The 15,558-nt window shown below is 43.1% G+C and overlaps 1 protein-coding gene and 1 long non-coding RNA gene across 2 annotated transcripts; both read left to right on the forward strand.

The window, feature by feature from the left end:
- Positions 1–496: 496 nt before the first annotated feature.
- Positions 497–1,635, forward strand: LOC311099018. Its single transcript, XR_014609672.1, has 4 exons — positions 497–522; positions 937–1,017; positions 1,092–1,196; positions 1,315–1,635. It is a non-coding gene; the product is annotated as an uncharacterized lncRNA (long non-coding RNA).
- A 2,411-nt stretch (positions 1,636–4,046) lies between these two features.
- On the forward strand, positions 4,047–14,147 carry LOC311150666 (uncharacterized protein). Its single transcript, XM_084188166.1, has 4 exons — positions 4,047–4,434; positions 12,065–12,186; positions 12,345–12,459; positions 12,677–14,147. Exons 1-4 carry the CDS (start codon positions 4,224–4,226, stop codon positions 13,810–13,812), a joined length of 1,584 nt encoding a protein of 527 aa, XP_084044292.1. The 5' UTR covers positions 4,047–4,223; the 3' UTR covers positions 13,813–14,147.
- Positions 14,148–15,558: the final 1,411 nt, after the last annotated feature.

The raw sequence follows: 15,558 nt of genomic DNA on the forward strand, positions 1-15,558 counted from the left end.
GTGCTTTTAGATCAATAATATATAGGATCAATTTAGTATGTATTGTCTAGTTAGTGTTTGACTATCTGTGATGTCACTTCTTGCCACAAGGGACAGTCTCATATCAGGTCAGGTTAAGAACTCAATTCAACTTGATTTTCCAAGTTATATTTAGAAGTTACTCTGCTGCCTTAAAATATTAAGTTACTCTATGTCATCTCAAAACTAGGCAAAAAAATATTTGTTTCAGTGTAATAGGCTATACATGTTCATACAACTTTACATTTTACATCTGGAAACTACACTTTTAATATGTACATTGTCTAAGCTGACACCACTGGTACTGTATAAAACTGGTCAACTATGTCAAAGATCATTAGATACTGTAGATTGCTAAATAGATAATCATTGATTTGCCAAACAACAGAGGTGGATATAATGGGGAAGATCGCAAGAGAGAGACTCAGGAAGTCAACAGGGGAAGTTTAGTGGTTTCTTACGTCATCGCTTGCTGCAGCTTGGTTGTGCCGGTGCAGAGTGAAGGTAGGAACAGTCAACTCTTTTTCTTACGCTTTCTTATTCTTGTTTTACCTCAAAGTCACTCTGAAACTTGAGAGGAGTAGCAGTGACAGTGTGTTAGGGGTGGAATGGTAGGGGTCAGGGGGATGGAGAGGTGGGGTCAGGCTCAGAGGCTTCATGTTCTACGACGGGCCTGCAGTCACAACGACGTACAATTCAATTGACTTCCGCTGCAGTGAGAGGGCCACAATGGCTGCGAGAGGCAGGGAGGAGAAGGCCTTTATCGGTCACAGAGAACAGCCAGAGCTGTGGTTAGGGGTGTCAGGGTGTCCATCAGCATAATCATACACATTGTGATACATATTGTGAATCATATGTAAACAAGTTGTTATATTAATAATTTATTAACTGCACTGTTATTCTGTGTCCTGTCTCCAGAGTTGTTGGTTTGTGGAGATTCCAAGGGAAACGTGGTTCAAGCAGCCACCAAACACAAACTCCAGGAGCAGCAGGAAACCTGTAAGATCTCTCCCTTTTCCTCTGATGAAACCTGTCTTTTTTCAATGATAACTATTTGTATGGATTTTCCTTAGGCACACAGTGACAGGATCAGTGTACTGAGACTCACCAACAGCACGATGATCTCGGCGTCCCATGACAGAACTGTCAAAATATGGGACAGAAACACCAAGAAACAGGTGCATGTCATTTTGACTCTTCAATTTCCACACACTCAAATAATTTCATAAAGAATGGATGAGTAGTCACAGTAATATACTGTTTGTGTGTGTTTGCTTACACTATCTCTCTGTACAGGTGGGTGTGTTTGTGTGTTCGGGTCCTGTTCTGGTCTTGGAGGTGAACCCACACTGCTCCAGTGAACTGGAGTGTGTCGATGCACTCTGCCAGCTCTACTTCCTCTCCTGGAGAGAATAATCACCCAGTGTACACACACAGTCCATTGTATACACACTCTGCTCCATACACACACATGCAATCATAATTAACTTACTCTCACACACAGATATATCAGTACTACTGTACTGTTATGCATATTCTCTCAGGCAGCTCAATCAACACTACTTGCTATCTTCTTCTACACACAATCTAATATGCATACTCTTTATATCTAATACCTCTACTTATATACAGTGGGGAAAAAAAGTCTTTAGTCAGCCACCAATTGTGCAAGTTCTCCCACTTAAAAAGATGAGAGAGGCCTGTAATTTTCATCATAGGTACACGTCAACTATGACAGACAAATTCAGAAAAGAAAATCCAGAAAATCACATTGTAGGATTTTTTATGAATTTATTTGCAAATTATGGTGGAAAATAAGTATTTGGTCACCTACAAACAAGCAAGATTTCTGGCTCTCACAGACCTGTAACTTCTTCTTTAAGAGGCTCCTCTGTCCTCCACTCGTTACCTGTATTAATGGCACCTGTTTGAACTTGTTATCAGTATAAAAGACACCTGTCCACAACCTCAAACAGTCACACTCCAAACTCCACTATGGCCAAGACCAAAGAGCTGTCAAAGGACACCATAAACAAAATTGTAGACCTGCACCAGGCTGGGAAGACTGAATCTGCAATAGGTAAGCAGCTTGGTTTGAAGAAATCAACTGTGGGAGCAATTATTAGGAAATGGAAGACATACAAGACCACTGATAATCTCCCTCGATCTGGGGCTCCACGCAAGATCTCACCCCGTGGGGTCAAAATGATCACAAGAACGGTGAGCAAAAATCCCAGAACCACACGGGGGGACCTAGTGAATGACCTGCAGAGAGCTGGGACCAAAGTAACAAAGCCTACCATCAGTAACACACTACGCCGCCAGGGACTCAAATCCTGCACTGCCAGATGTGTCCCCCTGCTTGTCCAGGCCCATCTGAAGTTTGCTAGAGTGCATTTGGATGATCCAGAAGAGGATTGGGAGAATGTCATATGGTCAGATGAAACCAAAATATAACTTTTTGGTAAAAACTCAACTCGTCGTGTTTGGAGGACAAAGAATGCTGAGTTGCATCCAAAGAACACCATACCTACTGTGAAGCATGGGGGTGGAAACATCATGCTTTGGGGCTGTTTTTCTGCAAAGGGACCAGGACGACTGATCCGTGTAAAGGAAAGAATGAATGGGGCCATGTGTCGTGAGATTTTGAGTGAAAACCTCCTTCCATCAGCAAGGGCATTGAAGATGAAACGTGGCTGGGTCTTTCAGCATGACAATGATCCCAAACACACCGCCCGGGCAACGAAGGAGTGGCTTCGTAAGAAGCATTTCAAGGTCCTGGAGTGGCCTAGCCAGTCTCCAGATCTCAACCCCATAGAAAATCTTTGGAGAGAGTTGAAAGTCTGTGTTGCCCAGCGACAGCCCCAAAACATCACTGCTCTAGAGGAGATCTGCATGGAGGAATGGGCCAAAATACCAGCAACAGTGTGTGAAAACCTTGTGAAGACTTACAGAAAACGTTTGACCTGTGTCATTGTCAACAAAGGGTATATAACAAAGTATTGAGAAACTTTTGTTATTGACCAAATACTTATTTTCCACCATAATTTGCAAATAAATTCATTACAAATCCTACAATGTGATTTTCTGGATTTTTTTTTCTCATTTTGTCTGACATAGTTGATGTGTACCTATGATGAAAATTACAGGCCTCTCTCATCTTTTTAAGTGGGAGAACTTGCACAATTGGTGGTTGACTAAATACTTTTTTTCCCCACTGTATGTATGTGCCTTAAAAACCCTAAGTGAAGAACCTCAATGTAAATCAGCTATAATGTATGCAGTAGTTACTTGTGGTCCTCTGTAGCTCAGCTGGTAGAGCACGGCGCTTATAACGCCAAGGTAGTGGGTTCGATCCCCGGGACCACCCATACACAAAAAAATGTATGCACGCATGACTGTAAGTCAAAGCGTCTGCTAAATGGCATATTATTATTATTATTTACTTGAAATATATAATGAAATTAAGTTTACATGAAACTAGATTATTGTCCTTGATTCCCAGCTGTGTCAAACAAGTTATATCCGTTTAATAAACACCATACCACATTTTCAGAATGGTTTCATTAGGTTGTGTGGATGACAATGGAGATGGCAATATTTGAAATGTTTAACAATTTCCTGACACCAGTGTTCAATCCTTTATAAAGGCATCATTAGACTCATAAGGAACCATTACTTTTTAAGAATGGTTGAATAAAGTGTTTTTGTATTTTACCACAGTGTGTTGTGCATTATAAATGCATATAGCCTTTTATGCAGTTCTAACCATATGAGCCACTGGACTGCACTCTCACTTACATGTAGCCACATCTATTTACTAAAAACAGAAGACGTTTTACTATCTGAATCCTTTAACGTCTCCTTTTTTTAGTCAATAGATATGGCTGCCCTATCCACTCTGGTATTTGACTTGCCAGTGCTAAACTGCCCATTTTGAAGGGCTTTTGCAGTCTCATATTTACGGTAAAAAATACTTACGTCACAAGTTGAACGGAAGTGCGATTGCGCACGTATCTCCCTTTTGAAACGTTGTTGGAATTTATCAACATCTATTGCCTTAATCGATCTCTTAACAAATGCCAAATTGTGCAAATAACATTTACCATAGTGTGAGAACTTGAAATAAACGAATTGTTTATTGCACATTGGCTCGAGATTTGTAGACTATTTACTTAATCACAGAGAATACTGGGCTGGACAAGATGGCCAGCTGCAATTTTCAGGCGCAGTTGGTCTCCATAATGGAGGTTTTAGCTAAAGCAGCTGTAGCAGAAATAAACCAACGTGTAGATGATAGCTGTGCAGTTATACGTTTGGAAATTACCCAAAGCCAGCGAGATATTGATGTACTGAAAAGGAAGTGTCAAATGATGGAGAGCGAGCTGAAGAAAACACAACGAGTCAGGAGAAAAGGTAGTTGACGTCTTATTCATGGTTATTTGATTGCTAGGCCATTCGATAGACCAGGGATTGGCAACTGTCTGGGTCTCAATTTACTGTTGAGAGTTAGAATAGTTGAATACACAAGGTGAAATGTAGTTGTGCATCAGCAGTTTTCTCTTGTAATGTCAGTCACTCAATTAGCCCATGTCATCTAACATTTTTTTGATTGGTAAATTAGTCTAGCCAGCCCCTTACAAAAAAAGATTGCAGCTTTGAAACTGCAGTAAAGGTGCAGTAACTGTGGTATTTTGTATGTAGTAATTGCAGAATTATACTGCACTAACTGCAGTTACAATGCAAAAGTACTGCAGTAAAAAATTGTGTTCTTTTGGACGCAATTATACTGCACTCTGACTGCAATCTTTTTTCGTAAATCATGGTTGAATTACCGATGGGACCCCCATTGATTTTGTTAGTCACTCTCACTCATATTAAAAACTTTTCTCTCCACCCTATGGCAAAATGCTGACTGTATGTGTGGGTATGGATGTGGGTACGCAAACCCGCCAGCCACTGCAGCCCCTCATGATGAGTTCAGATTTTTTTTTATATCCCCCACCCCATCAAAGTTGACCATCCTTGCAATAGATGGAAATGTTCAACATTATAGTCTATTCACGAAGCTGTCTGCCGCGTGAGGGGCATTTATGGAGCGAGATACCTGCCAAAAGGTTGAACATACATATCGTTAGGATCGTAAGAAAATCCATATGTAAATTGTTATGATCCTAAGAAAAGCCATGCGTGAAACGTAAACGTGAAATTTCATCTGTGAACATACGAACACCATGATAAGATTACCGACTAATATTTTAGGTTTGAACAAATCTTGTGTTGCAATTCTGATGTACAATAATACCTTTCAGCGTTTTGGCAGTTTCATCTCACCAACAAAAAAAACGTACACCAAACTGCTTGTGAGGAGTGCTATGCGAACAAGTCAGTGAAACCGGAATGGGTATCCTGCACTTTTTCAAGTTAAAAGTCTCCATTCTCTATTACTCCTCAGTTGAGTTTGCGTCACATTTAGGTAGCTAATGTAATGGATTTGTTTGCCAGCACAAGTTTAGATAGGCATAATAAAGCTAGTACTACAACAGTGAAGTTTCAGTCCACTAGGTGTATCTCTACTGCATGGGCATACCTCTGGGTGACGTGAACATCCCCATGCATGCACCGTATCAAAATATGACTAATTCAATATTGCACCATCCCATTCTCTGGGTTCTGTCTGCAATCATAACCAGTAGTATATACCAGGAACGATGAAACATGGAGGAAGAAGAAGAAGAAGAAGAAGAAGAAGAAGAAGAAGAAGAAGAAGAAGAAGAAGAAGAAGAAGAATAGATGTTTGGTGGATCTATGAATTAATATGACCACTGGAGTCTTTACCACTCAAAATATATTTTTATAGAATATTTTGATATTTATTTCATCACTCAAAATCTTGCCAAATCATATTCTGTAGGAGGGTTTAATTTAAAATAATTTTACATGATTTATATGAATCGGGTCATGAACATAAGGACTTTGAAATGAACAAGGGAGAGGTTAAACGTAGGCTAAGTCTGGCATAAACATATTCTCCCACATTACAATAACTCTGTTGCAGTGGTCTTAGGCAGTCTCTGTATAGGCGATTCCCTCCATCGCAACACTGCTGCCCAGTTGAAGAGCTTGTGATCTCCATGCAGCACCACAGCACCATGCACCTTCGGAAAAGCACCCCTCAGCTTCAGAAGATGCCCTTCTGGAGGCATGCAGCCATAGCCATTATACCCTAATGTAGACCTATTTGCCTACTAGCCAAATAAAGTGCAGAGCATGTATGATGCGTGCAACTCGTCATTCCAACATATTTGAACATTTAATTCATTCAGTTCAATTCAGTCAGTATGTCATCCATCCAGTCATTTGTCTGAGTTGCAATAGGAACTAAATCAAAGAGAACAGAACAGTCTTATCCATTTGTTTATTGAAATCAATGTGTGTATACAAAATTATATTAATTCTCTAAAGTTCTTTAGCCTATCACTTTAATAATTCAATGTTTAATTTAGGCCTATCCAAATAAAAATAGGCCTTCAACTTGTAGGCATTGCAATTTAGGCTATCATTTTGGTTACTGTATTTGTATTTATTATGGATCCCCATTAGCTGCTGCCAAGGCAGTAGCCACTCTTCCTGGGGTCCAGCAAAATTAAGGCAGTTATACAATTATTTATTTATTTACAGTACATTCACAACATATTTCCCAACACATTAAGTGTGCCCTCAGGCCACTACTCTACTACCACATATCTACAACACAAAATCTATGTACGTGTGTGCATAGTGCGTATGTTATCGTTTGTGTGTACTGGTGTCTTGCGGAATAATTTTTGAACTCTGTTTTATAACTGTTTTTATTATAGGGCTCCCCTTAGAAGAGACCCTAGCTCACAGGCCTCTAAATACATTTAACAAAATAGTTGAAGAAGCACGTGCAGTGGCAGATAGGGAAAACACATCTGGCAATAAGAATAGGCTATAAACAGTCTTGACCATTTGGGACCCCTTGGCTATTTAGCTCAGGACAGGTTATAGCCAAGACTTAATCAATATTTTGTTTTGTCTTATTTATTGATATGGATATAGCCTCTGCGTGATGGGGTTGTGCAACGCAAATGGCTATAACAAGCCTACATACAGAGTGGAATTCACCAATACAACAGTCAAAATGCCTAATATAAGGCCTACAGTCCATGCTCCCAAATACTGGAAAAAGTGTGATTCATTAAGTTACATGATCACCACAGTAGCCCCACGTGGCTATAAAAAATTAAATATGCAATTATATGGTCATTAAATAACCCACAACAGCATGGTATATTTAGATAGCGGAATAGGCCTAGCCTAAATCATATTTACTTTCTATTTTGTAGCTCAGGCAGTTATTCTAGACAAGGCTCTTCTGTGTCTTTGTCACGATCGTCAGGGAGAGAAGTAGACCAATGCGCAGCGTGTTGAACGAACATGTTTAGACTTTATTTAATAAAGCACGAACAAAACAATAAACGACTCGTAACGTCCAACGGTAACAAATACCGACACGGAACAAAAACCCACAAACACAAAGGGAAAACAGACAGTTTAAATATGGCTCCCAATCAGAGACAACCAGCCAACAGCTGACACTCGTTGCCTCTGATTGGGAGTCACTCAGGCAAAACATAGAAATAGACGAACTAGAACCCCCAACATAGAAACACACCACATAGAACAAACACACCCTGGCTCAACAACTAGAGTCCCATAGCCAGGGTGTGACAGTACCCCCCCCTAAAGGCGCGGACTGCGACCGCGCCTCAAAAAGAGCAAAACAGGGGAGGGCTGGGTGGGCATACCTCCTCGGCGGCGGTTCTGGCTCCGGGCTTGACCCCCACTCCTTCTCTAACCCCCCAAAGTACCCCTGGTCCGGTCTGGCCCTGCTGACCAGAGCTGAACTGAACACTGGTGGAGCGGATTGCTCTAGCTCCGGCGTGACGCAGCACCTGACCGGTGCCGGACCCGCCACCGGTGGAACAGGCACGGGCCGTGCCGGACTGACGACGCACACCACTGGCTTGGTGTGGGGAGCAGGAGCGGGCCGAGCCGGGCTGACGAAACGCACCACTGACTTGGTGCGGGGAGCAGGAGCGGGCCGAACCGGGCTGACGAAGCGCACCACTGACTTGGTGCGGGGAGCAGGAATGGGCCGTGCCGGGCTGACGACGCGCACCACTGACTTGGTGCGGGGAGCAGGAACGGGCCGGACAGGGCTGACGAAATGCACCACTGACTTGGTGCGGGGAGCAGGAATGGGCCGGACTGGGCTGGCGACGCGCACCACAGACTTGGTGCGGAGAGCAGGACCGGGCCGGACAGGGCTGACGAAACGCACCACAGACTTGGTGCGGGGAGCAGGAATGGGCCGGACTGGGCTGGCGACGCGCACCACAGACTTGGTGCGGAGAGCAGGAACGGGCCGGACAGGGCTGACGAAACGCACCACAGACTTGGTGCGGGGAGCAGGAATGGGCCGGGCCGAGCTGGCGATGCGCACCGTAGACTTGGTGCGAGTGGCAGGAACAGGCCGGACCGTACTGGGAACACACACCACTGGCCCTACGTGGGGATCAGGAACAGGCCGGACCGGACTGGCAACACACGCCAGTACCTCTCGCCGTGCCTCTACATCTTCCACCCCCTCTTCGACCAGTGGCCCCCTTAACCTGGCGGCCTCCTCTGCCAATCCACTGGGCCGCTCTGCCGCGGTCTCCTGCTGGCCCGACGTCGTGAGCCCCCCCCTAAAAAAATTCTGGGGGTCTCTCCTCCCCGTGGGCCAGGCCTCTATCGTTCTCGCCCAACTCTCGCTCTTCTGTCTCCAACTCCCGCTATTCAGCTCCTCAATGGGCTTGACCCAGTCGAGGCTCTTCCTCCATTGTTCCCAAGTCCACTCTCTCTGCTCTTCCCTCGGCTTGACCCAGTCAAGGCTGCCACGGAGATCTGCTAGGGATCTCCCTGGCGATGGCTCCTCGACTCGCTGCTTGGTCCAGTTGTGGTGGGTTTTTCTGTCACGATCGTCAGGGAGAGAAGTAGACCAATGCGCAGCGTGTTGAACGAACATGTTTAGACTTTATTTAATAAAGCACGAACAAAACAATAAACGACTCGTAACGTCCAACGGTAACAAATACCGACACGGAACAAAAACCCACAAACACAAAGGGAAAACAGACAGTTTAAATATGGCTCCCAATCAGAGACAACCAGCCAACAGCTGACACTCGTTGCCTCTGATTGGGAGTCACTCAGGCAAAACATAGAAATAGACGAACTAGAACCCCCAACATAGAAACACACCACATAGAACAAACACACCCTGGCTCAACAACTAGAGTCCCATAGCCAGGGTGTGACAGTCTTGATCATTCTCACTAAGTCATTTGCTGAAGGCCCAAGCCTATACTACACCATCTACTGGTGTAACATCGTTATTGAATGCAGTTCTAAAACAAGCTCTAGACTTTTATTTTGGAAATGAAACCGGAAGCTGCAAAGCAACTAATGTCTGGGCTAGAGTGAGAGGATGTGTTGTAGCTGAGGTTGTGTGTGAAAACAACCGGGTGCAACTTTGCTAAACTGCGCACAGTAAGTGTATCTTTTGTATTTGAAAGATTCTTTCTCGCTTATATGAAAGTTAAGTTCCAAAGTTTTCCAAAACCGTATGGCAAATGAGGCGTATTTGCGTTTAGACAGAGCGTTGGGATTAAACAGCGCATCGGAATTGTAGTTCACATGGAGCCAGCTGTAGTTCGTACCATCAGCTGAGAACCCAAAAGGGGGACTGGCTGTAAACTGGGTATGCCCCCTTGGGTTCTTGAGAGCTATTTGATTGTACCATGGAACAACTGAAAAAACCCATAAAATCAAATTCTATTTGTCACATACACGTGGTTAGCAGATGTTATTGCAGGTGTAGTGAAATGCTTGTGGTTCTAGCTCCGACAGTGCGGTAATATCCAACAAGTAATATCTAACAATTTCACAACATATACCCAATACACACAAATCTAAGTAAGGAATGGAATTAAGAATATACACTACCGGTCAAAAGTTTTAGAACACCTACTCATTCAAGTTTTTCTTTCTTTTTTTTCTTTTCTTTATACATTGTAGAATAATAGTGAAGACGCCAAAACTATGAAATAACACATATGGAATCATGTAGTAAACAAAAAAGTGTTAAACAAATCAAAATATATTTTATATTTGAGATTCTTCAAATAGCCACCCTTTGCCTTGATGACAGCTTTGCAAACTCTTGGCATTCTCTCAACCAGCTTCACCTGGAATGCTTTTCCTACAGTCATGAAGGAGTTCCAACATATGCTGAGCACTTGTTGGCTGCTTTTCCTTCACTCTGCTGTCCGACTCATCCCAAACCATCTCAATTGGGTTGAGGTCGTGGAATTGTGGAGGCCAGGTCATCTGATGCAGCACTCCAACATTCTCCTTCTTGGTAAAATAGCCCTTACACAGCCTGGAGTTGTGTTGGGTCATTGTCCTGTTGAAAAACAAAAGATAGTCCCACTAAGCCCAAACCAGATGGGATGGCGTATCGCTGCAGAATGCTGTGGTAGCCATGCTGGTTAAGTGTGCCTTGAATTCTAAATAAATCACCAGCAAAGCATCCCCACACCATAACACCACACGTGGTGTGGAGATCATCCGTTCACCCACACCACGTCTCACAAAGACACGGCGGTTGGAATCAAAAATCTCCAATTTGGACTCCAGACCAAAGGACACATTTCCACCGGTCTGATGTCCATTGCTCGTGTTTCTTGGCCCAAGCAAGTCTCTTCTTCTTATTGGTGTCCTTTAGTAGTGGTTTCTTTGCAGCAATTCGACCATGAAGGCCTGTTTCACACAGTCTCCTCTGAACAGTTGATGTTGAGATGTGTCTGTAACTTGAACTCTGTGAAGCATTTATTTGGGCTGCAATTTCTGAGGCTGGTAACTCTAATGAACTTATCCTCTGCAGCAGAGGTAACTCTGGGTCTTCCATTCCTGTGGCGGTCCTCATGAGAGCCAGTTTCATCATAGCGCTTGATGGTTTTTGCGACTGCACTTGAAGAAACGTTAAAAGTTCTTGAAATGTTCCGTATTGACAGACCTTCATGTCTTAAAGTAATGATGGACTGTCGTTTCTCTTTGCTTATTTGAGCTGTTCTTGCCATAATATGGACTTGGTCTTTTACCAAATCGGGCTATCTTCTGTATACCCCCCTTACCTTGTCACAACACAACTGTTTGGCTCAAACGCATTAAGAAGGAAATAAATTCCACAAACTCACTTCTATGAAGGCACACCTGTTCATTGAAATGCATTCCAGGTGACTACCTCATGAAGCTTGTTGAGAGATTGCCAAGAGTGTGCAAAGCGGTCATCAAGGCAAAGGGTGGCTATTTGAAGAATCTCAAATATAAAATATATTTGGATTTGTTTAACACTTTTTTGGTGACTACATGATTCCATATGTGTTATTTCATAGTTTTGATGTTTTCACTATTATTTTACAATGTAGAAAATAGTAAAAATAAAGAAAAACCCTTGAATGAGTAGATGTTCTAAAACATTTGACCGGTAGTGTATACACATATGGATGAGCAATGACAGAGCGGCATGGACTAAGGTACAGTAGAATATTATATAATACAGGATATACATATGAGATGAGTAATGCAATATATGTAAATATTATTAAAGTGACTAGTGTTCCATTTCTTAAAGTGCCCAGTGATTTCTATAGGCAGTAGCAGCCTCTAATGTGCTAGTGATGGCTATTTAACAGTCTGATGGCCTTGAGATAGAAGCTGTTTTTCAGTCTCTCGGCCCCAGCTTTGATGCACCTGTACTGACCTCGCCTTCTAGATGATAGCGGGGTGAACAGGCAGTGTCTCGGGTGGTTGATGTCCTTGATGGTCTTTTTGGCCTTCCTGTGATATTGTGTGCTGTAGGTGTCCTGGAGGTGTGATTAGCCCTAATATTTGACTGAATACAATTATTTTCCAGTTTTTTACCCGATGGCATCAGAGAGATCTTCATATCCAGTCAAGATTGTTTTGAACAAGCAGAGGAGTAGCTCACAGTGGAGAGAAGGAGAGATGACTGTTGAAGAGGACTCTCAACCCCAGGTGTGATACATCACCTTTTACAACAACAGAGACCTGACCTCTTGGATCAATTCTGTTCATTTATTATCGAGAGTATTTACCGCTTTTGTGTGATTCATGAGTATGAAAAGCATTAGACATGGTGTGTCCAGAGTAATAACCTCAGTCCCCTGTTACAGCCTACAGATGTGGAGCAGAGAGTGGAGACTGAACCCATACTGATCAAAGATGAGGAGACAGCAGAAGACGTGTGGAAGACTGACCATCAGGAAGAGCTCAGGGTCACTGGAGAGGGTGGGTGAAACCATAAGGGGTACTGCTCTGTCTGTCTATGGAAGACTGTGTGGGTGTGGTGGTATGCACGTTCCAAATTGCTACATTGGTGTTGGGTGTTTTATGTTCTGGCATATGGAGCACACGTACACACACAGTCAGTTCTAAAGCAGTCATGTTTTCCAACTGTTAAGGGTCTTTTGTAATGTTTATTTTATGTTTATCCCCAAATCTTTAGAGTCTGGTTCCAAGCCTGGGAAACCACCATCTTTTGAGCAACGGCACTGTAATGAAGACTTCATCACACAACCCAACATATCTCTCGAAGACTCAGTGGAACATTACCCCAATTCTGATCATCCAGAGGAACCAGGCACACCCCGGCTCGCGTCTACAGAGGTGTTCAGCACAGAGCAGCACCAGCCAGACAAGGACTCACTAGAGCTAGTGATGGTGAAGGATGAGAAAGAGGAGGAGCTGGATCAGACCACGGCCCTGGCAGGACCTGACCAGTTTGTTATGGATGAGACTGATGGGCAGCTGTGGACCTCTGTGGATCCAGGCAGAGACGCTGACCCTGATGGCCACCCAGATTTCTCCTTTCATTCCACAGAAGAGTACTCTCAGAATATCTCAATTTTCCCATCTCATAGTGGGCTGCCATCCGTTCCTACTATGACAGATGATGTAGGGCCATCGCTTCACTCTTCTATATGGAAACCACATGCTAACATGTTCAGTGCAGGATCACACATGAAAAGACATGTCAGGACATTGGCTGATGAGACTAGACAACAGATGTCAGATGGAGAGAGCAGCGAGAGGCTGAACTTAAATAATGAAGGAAATAGTTTAGCTCTACAGCCAATGCAGCATCAATACAGGGCTTCAGAATCAACAGTGAGAATGAGTGAATGCATGACAGGGTCAAACATGGCCACCACCTCCACCTTCTCTGGATACAGCCTGAGTCGCAGTAGTTTTAACATGGTGAAGAGAATGAGGACTCAGTGGAGGTCGGGCGGCACCACCGAGAGGCGTTTCAGCTGCACCTTCTGTGGGAAGAGCTTCCAGCGTTTCAGCGAGCTCAAAGTACACCTCCGGAGTCACACCGGAGAGAAACCGTACACCTGCGAACAGTGTGGCAGGAGTTTCACCCAGCAGTGCAACCTGATCAGACATGCTCTGGTCCACACCGGGGAGAAGCCCTATGAGTGCACACAGTGTGGGAAATGCTTCACCCAGCGCTCCAAAATGAAGTCACATCAGAGAACTCACATAGGAGAGAGTCCAGTGACTCAATATGTGGTACCTACATACCCTGGGGATCCACACACAAGTGTAATGTTGTCTCAGAACAGATGGAACAAATAGTTCATAATTACATAGTTTTTTTCTATAACACTTTCTATGTGAAAATGTGGTACAGAAGGTATTTTAAGACATTTTGACCAGCTTTTTCATCCAATTGATTTGTGAAATGGTTTTCATGTTTGACTGTTGACTGCTACTCGTTTTCATTGGTGGTCCTCTGTAGCTCAACTGGTAGAGCACGGCGCTTGTAACGCCAAGGTAGTGGGTTCGATCCCCGGGACCACCCATACACAAAAATGTATGCACGCATGACTGTAAGTCGCTTTGGATAAAAGCGTCTGCTAAATGGCACATTATTATTATTATTATTATTATTATTATTATAAGAACTTATTTACAACTGGTAACATTGTGTATTTGTACCACAAAATCATCAAACATGTTATATTCAATAAAATTGAGTTCATGAAAGAGTCAATCTGCGCTTTTAGATCAATAATATATAGGATCCATTTAGTATGTGTTGTCTAGTTAGTGTTTGACTATCTGTGATGTCACTTCTTGCCACAAGGGACAGTCATATCAGGTCAGGTTGATAACTCAATTCAACTTGATTTTCAGAGTTCGATTTTGAAGTTACTCTGCTGCTATAAAATGTTAAGTTACTGTATGTCATCTCAAAACTAGACAATCAAATATTGTTTGTGTAATAGGCTATACATGTTCATACAACTTTACATTTTACATCTGGAAACTACACTTTTACTGTGTACATTGTCTAAGCTGACACCACTGGGACTGTAAATCTGGTCAAGGATCATTAGATACTGTAGATGGCTAAATAGATAAGAGAAATAGATTATGATTGGTCGTTTCTATGATTTACTGGTTCATTGATTTGTCAATCAACGGAGGCGGAGATGATGAGGGAGATATACAGAAAGAGAAACGCAAGAGAGAAAGAGAGAGTAGGAAGTCAACAGGGGAAGTTTAGGTGTTTCTTGCATTACCGCTTGCTGCTGCTTGGTGTTCAGAGTGAAGGTAGGAACAGTCTTAACTCTATCTTATTTTTTGTTTTTACCTTAGTCACTCCAAAACTTGAGAGGAGTAACAGTGACCGTGTGTTAGAGGTGGGATGGTAGGGGTCAGGGGGATGAAGAGGTGGAGTCAGGCTCAGGCGTCATGTTCTACGACGGGCCTGCAGTCACAACGACGTACAATTCAATTGACTTCCGCTGCAGTGAGAGGGCCACAATGGCTGCGAGAGGCAGGGAGGAGAAGGCCTTTATCGGTCACAGAGAACAGCCAGAGCTGTGGTTAGGGGTGTCAGGGTGTCCATCAGCATAATCATACACATTGTGATACATATTGTGAATCATATGTAAACAAGTTGTTATATGAATAATTTATTAACTGCACTGTTATTCTGTGTCCTGTCTCCAGAGTTGGTAGTGTGTGGAGATTCCAAGGGAAACGTGGTTCAAGCAGTCACCAAACACAAACTCCTGGAGCAGCAGGAAACCTGTAAGACCTCTCCCTTGCCCTCCCACTGTTTCATGTATCAGGTAGGCGGTGAGTGGAATGGAGTATTATAGTTTTGTGGTGACATCACGTTCCCTGCATACCTTCAAAATGATTTGGCAATCATTTTTTTGGAAAACACAGTTTCGACCATAAAGATTATGTTTGACTAAAGAAAAATGCGCCCCGTCGAACCGATTTAAAATGTTGTAGATCTTTAGAAAATGTCTCTTATATCTGCCGTTTCCATTACACATGTCGCAATTTTTTTTTGTTGCAACATTG

Source organism: Coregonus lavaretus (genome assembly GCF_964263955.1).
Source record: "Coregonus lavaretus genome assembly, chromosome: 23".
In the NCBI taxonomy this organism is placed as follows: Eukaryota; Metazoa; Chordata; class Actinopteri; order Salmoniformes; family Salmonidae; genus Coregonus; species Coregonus lavaretus.